We start from the raw sequence: 15767 nt of genomic DNA, 5'->3' as shown, positions 1-15767 counted from the left end.
ATGTTGTGGAGGGAACTAGCTTTCCTTTGAATAAAAAAAACATCAGCTGACCACACTTAAGAAAACAAATCTTATTTTTAGAAGTGTATTTACATGCTTGCTGCTCTGACTACACCGTTGGCCTCCGCTGCCACGTAGCCATGTAACTCACTGTGGATTAGAGACACCTTGTCATGAGGGTGAGACATGGTTTTCATTTTATGTTTGACACCTTTGCCGAAATCAGCTCACAGACTTTTGACTAAAACCAGGAAAAGAATGATGAAATCACTCCATCTTCAGCACCACTACGAGTTTCCCATTTAATTTACAATATAATTCAATTCGATTTTATTGATACCTCTTAAGGCTTTTTATAGTCTGACTCCAGATTGTACTTTTAAATAGCTGTCCTCTTAACAGTTGTTCAGCCTGCTGGCTGTTCCTGTGTTTAGGTTTAACACTTTGGGTTTCATACACTGAACAACCTATTAAATTATTTTATGACTGTTTTATTGGTTCTGCTTTGTTGTGTTTGTTCTTGTATCTTAGGATACATATATTTATTGCTTGTTCTGTGTAATGCATGTTGTAATACTGGTTTTAATAAGTGCTCAGCAGACAACTGCATCTACTTTATATGGCGCTGGGTGGTGCATCATACATTAGAGACATATGCAAAAACTGGATTTACAACGCAGTAGCACAGCTGCCATCCTTTCATCTGTCATACCTGCCAACATTAACCTTGATATTAATTTGATACTTAAGAGTCAAAAATAACTTGCATGCACAACTACTTTGTACAGCATGTTTACAATACATGAAACAATATGGGCTGAACTGCTACAACTTACTAATTGTATGTCGCAGTATAACTGAAGTATTTTGAGGAAGTTGCACCTTGCATCTTGGAATAACAACATTATGTTTCATTGTATGCAAATATAATGACAGTAAAGTTGTTTTTACATGGAAGATATCTGAAACTATCCTGACTTCCTCTAGAGACCAAACTTCATCTTAACATCCTGTTATTTATTGGAAAGATGATTTCCTCAGGGAAATTCAGAGTTCTCTCCAGACCAGTGTAAAACTAGTTTAATAAGTGCCACAATCTCAGTGGGAGAATACATTACTAAAGCTGGGAAAATATATTTTAGGCGAGATAACTTCCTGTTAAACTGATTTTGCATCCATGCAGCTCAAAAATCAATATAATCTGAAAGCATTGGCTTACTGTATATCTAAAAACTCATCAAATCAACAAGGTTTAGCTCAGTTGGTCAAGCACAGATTAAATTTATGCAGACACTTTTTTTTCGTGGAAATTCGGGCCAGACTGACAGCAAAGAAGACAGGCAGACAGAGAGAGAAAGAGAGATATGGTGGATAAACAAGCAGGATTGACAGGTGATCAGCCTGACAGCCAGGCAGTTCAGCTCCCTAAAGATTAATACGAGTTGGCAGCATGGACACTGTAGATGGAGGTTAACCCCTGCATGTCCAAATCTGGCTCTACACAAGCACACACACAACAGAAGGAGTCAAATACACAAATACACATGGAAGCATGGAAACTGACAGCAGGTTTCATTTTTTTAAATGCTGTTTGTTGTTCCTTCTGTGCATGTCAGGGTGTATTTCATGTACTGAAGATTGTACAGTACTGTATGTGTGTGTGCAGAGATGTAAAGTAGAGAGATGTGGAAGGTAATTACACATCTATGTACGCGTCTGCTGCATGCACACCCTACACGTGACGCTGATGCTGACTTATTGTTGTGTTCCTTATCGTTTTCTAAGAGGTTTAGTTTATTTTTATCTCTATGGACAATAACACCACGACAACATCACACTGAGTAGACCTTTATGCTGCTTTTGCTTTTGTGTGTCATCACCGTATTAAGGCCATCCATTTTGCCCCCCCCTCCCCCCAGTGTCACTACAGTGCACACACACAAACACACAAATCCTGCCATCTCTATCTGTGTTTACCGCTGTTGCTTACTCAATATCCCCTCTGGGGTAACTCCGTTTTAATCCTCAACACAGCATCAAAACCTAGCTTTGTTTACACTGCCGCTCAAAAAGTGGTTAAAGGTTAAGCGAATTTAGATAACAATGTAGCGTGTCTAGCTAGTTGGCTCTCTTAATTTGAAGCAGAACAGTTTGAATTTGCATCTTAAAAAGAAGCAAAAAAGGATTTATCCAAATGCTAAATTTATTCTGATACCTGTGTCTCGGCAACGCTTTCTTTGACATTTAGCTGTCCCGGCCTTGCTGCTCCAACACACCTACACAACCACTTTTTTGAGACCTGCAGGTAATCATAGCATTCACCAAGTCTGAGCCTAAAATCATTTGGAAAACAGTTTTGAACAGGACAGTGGAGACGTGGCATCAGAGCGGCTTAAGCACGCTCGGTTTGGCAATAACATGACGGTCTTAGAAGGAAAAGAGACAGCTTGTGCCCGAGCGGATAAAAAACAGAAAACGAGAAAAAAAACGGGAAAAAGGGGGAGGGTTGAAGATAAAAAAACAGGGAGGAGCGTTAAGGGACAGTGCTGACGTGCTGTCACCTGTTTGCCGGTTCGTTAGCCAAGAGCGCTGCTGCGTGCTCTCATAGGGAAAGCTTTTGATGCCTAATTTGCTGCTTGGCCGGGTTTGCGCATGGCTTGGTGCTCAGTGGAGTGGCTGTCCCAGTCACATCCTCTCCTAGTGTAGGCTCCTCTGTCGGAGGCTCAGACGGGGCAGGATGAGGAGGCAGTACAGGGATGAGGGTTATCACCCGCGCTCAGAGGTACGTGGACCTGAAAATGCACGCCTTCAAAATGAGAAGAAGACCTGGGGATATTTGTGCAGCAGAAGGGAAAACACTGATTTTCTTTGCTATTCTTTAGTGACTGTGCACCGAGGAATATTTGCTTGCATTTTCTAGACTGTGGCTGTTATTTTTACTTGCTTTACAACTTTTTTGTTTTGTTTTTTTGATGTAGCACCTGAGGTTGTCTTGCAAAGTTTTGGTCTCCTGTAAGCAGACAAACCTAAGGGGGTCTATTTGTTGCATTTTTATCTCAACTTTGATTTACAGCTCTGCCCTACATTTCTGTTTATTTGCCTCCGTATCCCAGACATGTATTCTCTGTTTGTTGACTCTGTTTTGTCTTTGTTTTGTTTGCTACAGCAAGCCCTGGACTCCAACCTGACTAATTTGATCAAGAGGAACAATGAGCTGGAGTCACTAATGGGGAAACTCATCCAGACTTGTCAACATGTGGAGGTGAGTCCCTGTGGTCCTCTGAGGTCAACACAGACCCACATTGTCTCTGACTGGTTATTGTTCCATGTGTTTAGATTTCATTGTGGATGTAACACAATTAATCTGCTTTGGGAAATCTGTAATGTTACCAAACGAGTATGTTTATTTATTTGTTAATTTTATTCTTTGCAAAATGATGCATCACTGATTTCTGTGTTTGTAAAATCCCACACAAATATACAAGACTGGTGAATGCATTTATTCATAGAAGCACATTAGGTTTTCAACCTCCGGCACCACATACCCAGATCATGACTCAGGACAGAGACCATGCTGTAGCTTAGCATGAAGCTAGGTGACCAGCTAAAGTCACTGTGAACAGCTGAATAACATGAGAATGATTTAATTACTTTTACTCCTAATCAATGAGAGATGATACAGATTTAGCATGATGCTGTGCTGTATGTTCTAGCTTTACATATACGTATATACAAGCTGAACTACTGCAGTGCAGTGCAGTTATCAGTAATGTGGTGTGAGCAGTGTAGTCGTATTGGTTTTGCAATCACTTAACATCTGGTAGGTCTAATATGCTTATCATATTATAAAAACAAAGTGTGTGAACGTCTGTGTGCTGAACTCTACAGAAGGCAAATCTGTGCTAAGCCTGCCGGTTCATGTTATGTTGGCCTACTATGCAGCTTTAAGTAGAGCAATGCCACAGGGTTAAAAGACAGTGACATCTTAGTTTAGCAATAATGGAGAATGGCCTCTGTGTCCGGGGAGACCTTTACAGTACAAACTGCAAGGAAAGGGGATTGGTATTTGTTATGGAGATTCAAGATTTATTTATTTTTTGCTGAAGTGCTGAGATCTGTGTGTCTGAGTATGTTTTTGTGTCATAATCACGCAAGGATGTTGTTGTGAGCTAAGCAGGCAAACTTTGCTGATGCAGGAATTTAAAAAAAATGCCAACGTATGATCCTTTCCATCACAAAAAGACCAAAAATAGCAAAACACTCCACTTTAAAAAAACTGAAATGAATAAATAATGTGCACATGAAGGGTTAAAATGCTTGACCTATTTAATCCACACTGTGTTACAGTCACAACTATACATGTGGTGGGCTTCCACAACACACTTTAAAGGGCAAAAAGAGCGTGTGAAGTGTAAAGCGATTGGACATGGTCGTCAGGTGAGAAAACTCATTTTGCACAAGCAGGGGATGGAAAATACCAAAAAAAAGAACTGATCAAGAAAAAGAAACGCATGAATGCATAAACTCAGTAAATGAATCCACAGATGAGGGATGATGTGACAGTGTTCAAAAAAGTGAAGGAAGCCATTAATGGAGCTTTCTGAATATTTCACATCAGATTCATCTATTCCAAAGCTTCTCTGGAGAGAAACGCTGAGATTCCCTGACATCTTTCACACTCCCAATGTTGTATAGAAACTACACATACATGCACACACATACTTTGATGATAAGACTTAGATGCATTTCTGCAGGGGAGTTGAATAAGTTATTAGTTTGTTTCTGACTAATTTAAAATGTTAAGGATGGCAACCGTGCTGAACTGATCCAAACATCACATCCAGTTCCAACGAATCCCTGTTTGTGTAATTTAATGTTACTGCACCACAATATTACCAGCATTTGTAATCTTGCAACACTGAGTCTTTAAGAAAATGGAACTCAAATATTGTGTTGACATGAAACAAAAAAGAAAATGAGCAACTTAATATTCCAAACCACTCGGAAAAAGCTAGGTCTGCTGGGCTTACAGCTTTTGCTTGGAAAATCTAACTTCCCAAAGCCACGGGGGGAAGAAGAAAAAACACACACTCAACAAACACAGTGTTGGAGGGTCAGTGAATAAGTTTGGCCAGTAAAGTTTATATTCTCCGCCTCTGCAGAAAGTTTGGTTAATGTGGCTTGAGTTTGAACGTCCTGGAGGTTTGAGTCGTGTCGTGCGTGAGTGCGGTTAAGTGACTCACATAATGTCCCTGTAAGGATGCAGTCTGTCAGACTGATCATATGCTCCATAGGGCTCTGCCCACAGTCATTAGATGCTCCACATCTTTACAAGACACATGATATATTCTGGTCACGGTCTGTAATAGGTCACAGTGCTGTTACTATTATTAGAATTTCCTCATTTTAATTTTCGATAATATGCTCTTCCTGTGCTGCTTTGAACTGTGGAGAGTGTATATGTGGCAACATGTGTGAGTCAATGTAGCCTTGTGGGTGACTTTTCCAGACAAATGAGCATGTCCTCTTTGTTCACATTGTGTTCTTGCCACAGAGAATCAGAGCTTCATTGGAAACTTAACATCAATCTTCGCTAGGGAGAAACAATTTCAGAACAAATTTGAGTTAAATTGTTGTTTATCAGTTGTGGGAAAAGATTCCTGACTCATTAGCACATTCAAAAGTAAAATCAGCTGGAGACCAAAAGAGCAGATGAACTTAAGTGTGTGTCTTCTTTTGATTCCAAAGAAGCCTCCACCCAAAAGCCCACTGTTTTTAGATCTGCATAACTTTACTAATTGGTGCATAGACTGCCACAAAGAGATAACATACAGTACACACGCTTTTCACAGAGTAAACAGTTTGAAACCTTAAGCTTCCCCACAGCTGTCACAGTGATGTCGAAGAAACCAATTAGCAGTGTTGAAAAGACAGATGTGCTGCATCGCTGCAGCTCCCCTGCACAGCACAGCTAAGGTGTTCAGCTCAGCGTGGCTCACATAAGCTCTGAGATGTAATCCAGGTGGCAAATTGTTTCTGTTGGCAACGTGATCCCAGAAAAAAAAAAAACAACAACCCAAAATCACATAATGCTGTTTATGAAGGGACATTGAGGATATTGAGGAAGTCCTGTCCAGCTTTGTTTGGCTCTGTTGAGAAAAGGCAAATAACTCGCCATGATGTCATTACTAAAACACCTGTCAGCATATGTGTGTGTGTGCGCGTTTAAGAGGGTGTGTGTGTGTGTGTGTGTGTGTGTGTGTGTGTGTGTGTGTGTGTGTGTGTGTGTGTGTGTGTGTGTGTGTGTGTATGTGTATGAATAACTCTGCAATCTCTTGTTGGCTTGGCAACACATACTTCCCTTTCATTGCTCCCCATGCTATCACTTTGCTGCAGCAACAAAACACTTTACAAGGTGCTGAAATGACCACAATGAGAAATCACACATAATGTTAAAGCTCCAGCTTTAGAATTGGACAACTTTTATGGCCTGCTGTGACTGCAACGCTTCCAACAGCAAACTGAATCACATGCCTCAGAGAATAGAGCTGGTTGCCATTTTTCTTCTAAAGACCCTAATGGCAGAGAGACCCTGGATGTAATCAACAGCATCAGCTGCACTTTCCCAAACACCTTCCAACTAAATTAAATCATATTTCTCCACTTTAATTGCCATCAGTGGGTTTTCAGCCAAATGGATCTTTGAACCCACAGCCACATAAATATATTTTTTATAGAAAGTCATGACAACACTTGACTTTATAATCTCTGAGCCTGAAGCTCCACAATGCCAATTATGCTCGCAAGAGTTCAACTAAACATTATAACAAATGTTAATTACACTGTTGGCAGGTACCTTGTTTCCATGATATGTTATATATACGGTAAAGCATATGTTTTTAAATGGGATTTAAATATGCATATTAAAACCTGGATTGCAAGTTACCTGGTATCAGTCACTCAATATCAAGTGTATCATCCCCAGCTTGCTTCAGAATGGCCACAAATGAGGGAAGAAAGGCTACTTCTTGTTACTAAATTCACTCTCTACATAATATACTACACTCAGTATCTGAATAAAGTGCACTACACTGTAAATAGGGGCTGATTTTGGACACAGCTCCTTGGTCTGGAGTGTCATGTCTACCTCTAATTACTAAATGGCCTCCTGCTTATTTTACTTGTCACTCGGTTCTCAGGAGGCAGAATGGCTGAATAGGCCTCATTCTCCTCAAGTGTTTGAGAAATACAGGGCACTCTGCATCCAGAGATCACATGGACAAACCAGAGGTCTTCTGGAAGTCCATTTTGGAGAGTTCACAAACTTCAGGCAGCACTGTACAGTATATCGACTACAGATCCACCTTCATCCACTTGCTTTGTTTATATAAAACACTGTGAAAATTGGTTCTCAGGTGAACGCGTCCCGCCAGGAGGGAAAGCTCCTCGAGGAGTGTGATCTCCTGATTGACATTATTCAGCAGAGGAGGCAGATCATCGGCAGCAAGATCAAGGAGGGGAAGGTAAGGTGAACAGTCAGAGGGCGGTGGAGTGTGACAGCAGTTAGGATTTATCCTAGTATGCTGTTTAATTATGTATTTCCATCTTACACTTCATATCTGCTCACTTTTCTCACCTCATTTTTAGTGTAGCAAACAGTGAATAAACTTGTATTTGTTGCCAATTTCAAAACTACCAATGGAGCCACTTGTCATTTTGCTATTCCACTGCAAACAGTATAATCTGCTTGTTTTTATTGATGCCGTATTTGCCAATATACTGATGCTTTTGTAGCTACTGATTTACAGCAACTCATTAGGATGATGTTTCCTTCCATCAATGAGGTACAATGATCACCAAGGGACAAATATAGCCTGCAGATCTAATATTACTCTCTCATATGCATAAATATAAAAGCCAGTTAATGCCACTATTCCTTCAGTAGATGAAATCTACCGTGCCACTGTGGTACAAATCAATTTCTCTCATTAGTTTGATGGGCGTTCATAATCCAAAGGGCTCCATTTGATTGGCTGTTAACACCATCACTATTCAAACACACTACTACCAGACCTCATTCTGTGTCAAAATGCAATACTGGATTGCAGACACTTGATCTGATCCTTACATCATGAACAGACAACAGACTGTTCAGCTGCCTGAAACACAAGCCCTTCAACACATGCGAAACAGACGGTGATAACAGTCCGACTGGCCAAAAGTAGATCCCAGAGCATATGGGCGGGCGTATTTACTTGTTTTCTAAACCCAGATGATTTTTTAAAGCTGTGTCTAATGAGACTTGGAACACATGAGGGAGATTTTTTCTCACCATGTAATGCAGCTTTTAGGATTGTATCACAGTGGACACAGAGATGCATCCACAGATATTTATTGTTAGGCCAACAGATTTCTACAAATTGCGTTTTAGAGGAGGGCTAATCATGATTAAAGCTCTTAGGAGTTTCTCTTGTTAGTTTACCTCATGTCTTTATTTCTTAACATGATGACTTTGCATATTTCTGTGCTTTTTTGGCTGAAATGACAGTGTTTCAGGTTACTTATAAGCCAAACTGCTGATGAAATGTCCTTTGACCTCAATCCAGCCACTGACCTCAATCTGTCTCGTAAAATCTCTGCTCGTAGGGAGAGGGAATGAAACTGAGGGGCAAACAAGGGGAAATGAAATCCCTGGTTCGCATGCAATAGAATCAATGACACTGGTCTGGTACAACTGCAGTGGGACATGGCAGAAGCTTAGCTCATGTAGTTGGATGTCCCTATCTCTTTCTCTCTCACACACATAGTCTGATTTATTTGGTCAATGAAACAGAGGCAAAGTTAACCTTCAAGTTTCCAGTCCCTTTACCCAAAAACAAGTACAAAGATCAAAACAAATCAGCTTTCAGCTCCTGTATAACTTTAGCAACGCATGATGGATATGTTCATGCCCTTTGCTACAATTTATCTGCTGTGATGCTCATCCAGTTAAGAAAACATGAAGAAATTGATGACTGTCTGCATCCGTCAACTCTGGTTCTGACCTTTTCATGTATGAGTAGTTTTGAAATGTTAACATCCATCTCCTTGTACCCATAAAACCCTGTGTTTTTGGGTGATTTCCTGTTGTCTGATCTCATTATGTTCTCATCTCTAATGATCCGAGAGCACCTTAACCTGGATACGGACATTTTCACACGCTCTTGATTTGATTATTTGATCTATCCCAACAACACCGTTCTCAAAAACCTCTCTTTTCCTTTGCCGTTCTTCTCAGGCACAAAGGCTTCGGAAGCTGGCCCAACAGATCTCCAACTGCAAGCAGTGCATTGAGAGGTCCTCGGCCCTCATCACACAGGCCGATCAGACTCTGAAAGAAACCGACCACGCTCGCTTCCTGCAGACCGCCAAGAGCATCAACGAGAGGTCAGAGACAGCCCACACACATGCTGGGAGTTCTTCAGCTTGGTCACATAATATCCAAGTTGAGGGGGAGGTTAAATGCTGCACACATAGATGTTGCGAAACAATGTGAGAACGTTTTGGCCTTGACTTCCGCAACAGCAAAGACAAGTAGAAGATATCTTTTATTTTGCCCAGTCTTACTCATGCTTAAGCTGTCTAACAAATGTATTTGGCAACTGAGAACAAAACCCAGTGTCCAATATGTGCATCCTCAGGAGAAACAAAGAATGATACAAAAGACGACCATTATCCTTCAGTCCTTCAAACAAGAACAATGTTCCAATCAGAATCTGATCTGCAGCACTTCACTAATTAGGGGGTTTATTCCAGTCAGAACTGAAGCAGATTTTCTTTTCTTTTCTTTTTTTTCTTTTTTTTTAAATTAAGCAGTTGTTGAGCGGTTTGCTAATTATGTTAAGAATCTGTGATAACCCATCAGCGAATCTGATCTGGTGCAAATGCTTGATATTCATATTTCACGATGTTGCAGTCATTTATCACTGTCAGTTGTTTTTTAGAGATAATACCAAACACTTATGCTGCTGATTACTTTTCTGCTGGAATTACTCATGCTACAGTACCAGTATATTTGTATTCTCCATTCATCAAGACGTACAGTACAACTGACATGGGGAATTGCATGACAAGTGTCCACATCTGAAACGGCAAATTCATTTTTTATCAGTTGTTTATCTAAATCACATAAGAAGAGGATGAAAAACATGTCCAATTTTGATTGGTAATGATCTAGGGTTTCCATGGCAACCGCATCAACACAAGTGCTGATCCCGGAGATAAACCTAACAGACACCTTCGACACCTTCGCCTTGGACTTCACCAGAGAGAAGAAGCTGCTGGAGACTCTGGATTATCTCACTGGTACATATCTGTGTTTTCCATCAAGCTCATTATATTCAGACAGACTTCTGCACTAGTGTGCAGTTAAAGGCAGCAGGAATCCCAATGCATGTGCACCTTCATCACTTGATGTTGACTTTCCTCAAGGTGAAATTCACAACTCAAATGTCTCTTTTTGTTGGATGTTATTTCTAGGCCTTTCATCCATGCCCTTGCTGACCATACAACCCCCCAAAATGTCCTGTAATTACAATTTTATTCCAGCTTCAAATTATGATTTTTCTAATTTTGACTTCTTTTGAAGTTTCTGTCTTTAGGCACTGCATTTGAAGGTTTGACGGAACAGGCCCCTGGCCTTTTAACTCCAAAATTAGTTTTCAACATTAATTTCTGATGTCCCATTTGTGAGGACCCATCAAAATGTCACCCCATGAAAAATGAGCACGCTGGGGACAAAAAAACAAGGCATCATGAGGAGTGGATTTGAAGGTCTGTGAAAATGGCTGGCTCAAATTTATTCTCTGCGATGCATGAGGGCTTCGCTCAAGGGCCTTTTCACTAAGTGAATCAGTCTGAATCACTCCACTATGTGCATCCACTCATGACAGAAGGCTAGGGAAAAGGGGAGAGTGACACAGAAAGAGAGGGGAAGTGGCTTTAAAATCAATTTAAGCTGTGCCTTTGTATCTTTGTTTCTTTACCTCAGTCTATCCTTTCTACTAGCGGCTTTATGACTTGAATACAAACGTGTTTAATTTATTATTCGATAGAACAAAAGCAGGTATAACACAATAAAGTGTTCACCCAAATCAGTACATGAGTGTAAGAGATCAGGATCTCTGGTTATGTAACTCACATTTGTTACTGCGAAGAGGATATTTACTCTTCTCCCTTTACTCTTTAATCTGAGCTGCTTTTTATCTGATTATTTCATTATTTTAAATGCTCAACCTACCACTCTACTGGAAAGAACATCTTCACTCCTCTGTGTAATGAAGCTTTTACACTCATAAATGCAACCCAATGAATGCATACTAAATTACTTGGGGCGACTTTTTGTTATAGAAACAGACAACGTTTGAGTATGCAATCATTTTCACCAATGTGATTTGCAATTATACACAAACAGAACATAACATTAGAGCCTCTGCTGTTGGATGATACTGACTTATATTTTCTCTCTCACACACAGCTCCAAGTGCTCCATGCATTAGGGAAGAATTGTGCACGGCTTCGTACGACACCATCACAGTCCACTGGACATCTGATGATGAATTCACAGTGGTGTCCTACGAGCTCCAGTACGCCATCTTCACCGGACAGTCTAACATTGCCAGTAAGTTACAGTAGCTGTGGCGCCGACTACTGTCCCACATCCTGCCTGTAAACACTATCAATACATTTGTTATGTGGATGTACATCTTTTAAAAAGACATTTACAGACTATCTAAAGGCCTCAGATCTGCTCCATACAATCATGCTGCTTCACTGGTGGCCTCTAGCTCGCCTCAGGCAGCAGGAAGTTGAAGTGCCTTTCTAAAAGCTGAGATAGCAGTGAAGTGGAAGCGGAATCTCCTGAAGTGAACCCTCTAGCCTTTATGCTACTATCACTCTCAGATGTTGTCACACATCAAATGACTGTGGCTTGTGAAGAATGAAAGGGGAGTAAAATTTGACAATTGTGCAGCGAAAAATCCACACTGTGCACAAGGCCCTCTGCAGACGAGACATCAGTGAATGTACAGAGATATTTCAGAGTCGACACATGCAAGACGTTTAGGTTTAAGTGGCACTGAAGGAGTGAGATGTTGGATCAGGAGAGATGACAGCCGAGAATGAATCAGCACCCCAGACACATGCATAGTGACACAATGTCTTGTTTAACAGCAACAGACAATCTGTATATGCTGACATCCACGCACACTTAAGTCACTCACACACAAGACCCAGAAAATCATGAGCGCACTCAAGTGAGCAACAACTACAAGGAGGAAAATGGGGTCAGGGCATCTGAAGAGAGCTCCGCTGCTTCCTTTCAATCAAACTGCATTTTCTCTGTCTTTCATCTATTCTTTTTATGGATTCAAATAGATATACCTCATGACAAAAAGTCTTTTATCATTCCTACTCTACTGCATGTTCTTTTGTTGAGAGATCCCCCCTTTCTTCTCTTTCTTACCTCTAAAGGTTACACCTCTGCCTCTGCCTTCATTCCTTTACACTTTAAAGCATTTTTTTTGAACTGGCAGCTTGGCCTATTAAACTAATGTGACACTGTATTTCCCCTGTTACTTTTACATCTCTTCCTCCTCCGTGCATCGAGATGGTGTGATTTTTCTCTCCTCCTGTTTTCACATCCAATAATGTCAGGGGTGTTGCTGTTGGCGTCTAATCACGTGCCAGAAAAATCCCCCCAGGCCCAATTCAGCAAATCACTATGCAAGAAGGGAAGCGGTCCTGCAGAGTTAATGTAATAACAGCACAAAAACAACATCCTTAACTCCTGTGTGTAATTGTTCTGTGCAGCCTTCTGGTTTGGATTTCCTGGGGGAAATGTGTGTCAAGATGATAGTGACTAACTAACTTTCCTATCTGCCATTTCAGTTTGATACACTTGGAAATACAGGCTTGATCAAATAAAGTTGCAAGGTGTTTAATTTTAATGAATGTATTTACTTCAAGTGTACCAACAGGAATATGAACAGTAGTTACTTTGATGGCAAAACATTTTTCTCAGTCCCATTTGATCATTCAATCACTGTTGGAGTTGGAGCAAAAATAGATATTTAGCAGATGAAGACAGGCAGAGAGACAACTTTATATTGTAGATACACCCCGAAAACCTATTACCAAAAAAAATGCTGATGCTTCTTAGGCTTTTGGTTATCTTTGGATTGAGCTAACTGCAAAGTAATTACCGATTCAATTGACATTTTTAATTAGAGATAACGGATAAGGAATGATCTATATGTACTGTATGTTTTGTTGGGGTCCAGCAAATGTTAACTAACTCACTATCCAGCTTTCACTTGATATAGTGGTCTCATTTTAGCTGCAGAGTTGTGCTGTTACTCTGTGGCTTAGTAACGTTGGGAATATAATTCAGGTGTTTCTATTGATTCACAATGGACATTTTTGGTACAGTAGGTCCAGGTCTTGATGAAAATGGTGGGATAGTGTTATAGTGTAACATTTGGCAGAGAATTGAAGGTGCTCATTATGGGAGATTGTTTTACTGGTTTTCACTTCTGGGTGGCCAACAAGGAGCAGCACTATGGCTGTAAATTAATACACACATTCCTCAGGTGAACAAAGCCATGACATGGAAGGAAAATGTGGTGCAGCAGTGCTGAATTGCCTCTGACTAAAGCACACACGAAAGAAAGACACACACACACACACACACACACACACACACACACACACACACACACACACACACACACACACACACACACAGCGAAGAGAAGCACAGTGCAGCTCTGAAGCCAACGAGGTGTGAATGCTTTCCTCTTGTGGCTTTTCACACCCTCTCACCTGTTCCCACTGCCACAGGCTTGCACACAACCAGCCTTTTAGTGCACTGTCCTTTCACACAGCTGTATATCACTCTGTGGGACACTTTAAATTGTTTTTCTCCTGCTCAGATGTTGCTGTCTTGTGCTGAACATGCCTGCTGTCGAAATTAAACAACTGATTTTTCTTCTTTCAAAGACAGCACAGTATCTATGATATCATCTGCTACAATGCACACTTATTAATATGTACACGTCATCTCCTTAAATTAACTGGTACACAGTGCACTGTACCTTTACCTCTCTGCCATACTTCTTCCTCCTTATCTCACCCTTCTTCCCCTCTCCTCCCAGGTCTCTGCAACTCATTGGAGAGCTGGATGATTGTTCCCAACATCAAGCAGAACCACTACACAGTGCATGGTCTGCAGAGCGGCACCAAGTATATCTTTGTTGTCAAGGCCATTAACCAAGCGGGAAGCAGGAGCAGTGAACCGGGAACTTTGAAGACCAACAGTAAGCCACTGACGAGTGAAACTGAGCACTTCATATAGAAATGACCTTTAAGGAGAAATTCATGAGTAAACATTCAAGAATAAGTTGCTTATTGGGTTTCTTATGTCACTTGCTTAACTTGCTGAGCTTGAAATACTTCTGTCGGGACATATGAAATTTAATTGAACTGAAAATAAATGACCTGTTCTGTCAGGAATAGAATATATTTTCCTTTGTTCTCCTTCTCCTCTCCCAGGCCAGCCATTCAAGCTTGACCCAAAATCTGCTCACAAGAAGTTGAAAGTGTCCCATGACAACCTAACGGTGGAGCGGGACGAAACTACATCTAAGAAAGGCCACAGCCAAGATCGCTTCTCGAGTCAGAGTAGCTATGGTGTAGTGGGAAATGTCTATATTGACAGTGGGCGTCACTACTGGGAGGCTCTGATTGGAGGGAGCACATGGTGAGTCATGACATAGAGATTATCTTTAAGGGTCAAAGTGTGAAGTTTTCAATTTTGGATAACAATCTGCTCCTCCTCAGGTACGCTGTGGGTATAGCCTACAAATCAGCCCCCAAGCACGAGTGGATCGGCAAAAACTCAGCCTCCTGGGTGCTCTGCCGCTGCAACAACTCTTGGGTAGTTCGCCACAACAGCAAGGAGCTGGCCATTGAGCCCTCGCCCCACCTGCGACGTGTCGGGATCCTTTTGGACTACGACGCTGGATACCTGACCTTCTACGATGCTGTGGGCTCCCAGCACCTGCACACGTTTAACGTCTCCTTCATACAGCCCGTGTGTCCTGTGTTTAACGTGTGGAATAAGTGTCTGACGGTCCTCACTGGTCTGCCCATCCCTGACCATCTAGAGGGACTGGAACCCAACAACTGAAAGCTACAGACACAAATAAATCAGCATATACTGGCCTCATTATCTTAAAGCTGCACTAGGCAAGATTTGTGATAATTCTCATGCTTGCATCGGGAAAAGTGTCCTATCCTCTTAAATTGACTAAGATCTGCTGCATTTGCCCAAATTTAAATTCTGCTTATGTGAGCATTTGCACACCCAGTTGCACTGTCTCCCAACAAGCACTTTGTCTAAAAAGCTGAATCCACCAGTGTTTGATTATTTCTTCTTTTCCATTGGTTTTCATTGGTACAAACCACTACAGACCAACTATTTTTTTGTGAGTAAGCCAATGGCACAACTCTCACAATCAATATTTATATCCTGCTACTATTTGTGCAAAGTTACCCCATGCAGCTTTAATGTGCAAATGGATACATTCCTGAGGTGTTACGTTGTCAAGCTTCTCATAAGTGATTTTTAATTGTTTATTGTGATTTATAATGGAAAGTATGATGCTGGTTCATGGTGTATTTGACTCAAAAAGAGATGTTGAAAGTCAGCGCAGATGAAACCAGGACAA

General features: G+C 41.0%; 1 protein-coding gene across 1 annotated transcript in view; it reads left to right on the top strand.

The window, feature by feature from the left end:
* Positions 1-15226, top strand: part of LOC310995568 (E3 ubiquitin-protein ligase Midline-1-like) — a gene marked incomplete at its 3' end in the record, with an annotated part of 34259 nt that extends 19033 nt beyond the window's left edge. The window contains exons 3-10 of the mRNA XM_083984659.1: positions 3167-3262; positions 7416-7523; positions 9278-9426; positions 10217-10344; positions 11516-11659; positions 14193-14354; positions 14590-14797; positions 14878-15226. Coding sequence (XP_083840785.1) covers positions 3167-3262; positions 7416-7523; positions 9278-9426; positions 10217-10344; positions 11516-11659; positions 14193-14354; positions 14590-14797; positions 14878-15226 — 1344 coding nt within the window. The remainder of the gene's footprint in view (positions 1-3166; positions 3263-7415; positions 7524-9277; positions 9427-10216; positions 10345-11515; positions 11660-14192; positions 14355-14589; positions 14798-14877) is intronic.
* Between the last annotated feature and the right edge of the window lie 541 nt (positions 15227-15767).

Source organism: Trachurus trachurus (assembly GCF_905171665.1).
Source record: "Trachurus trachurus genome assembly, chromosome: 2".
NCBI lineage: Eukaryota > Metazoa > Chordata > Actinopteri > Carangiformes > Carangidae > Trachurus > Trachurus trachurus.
This window is presented reverse-complemented; position numbering and strand designations above follow the sequence as displayed.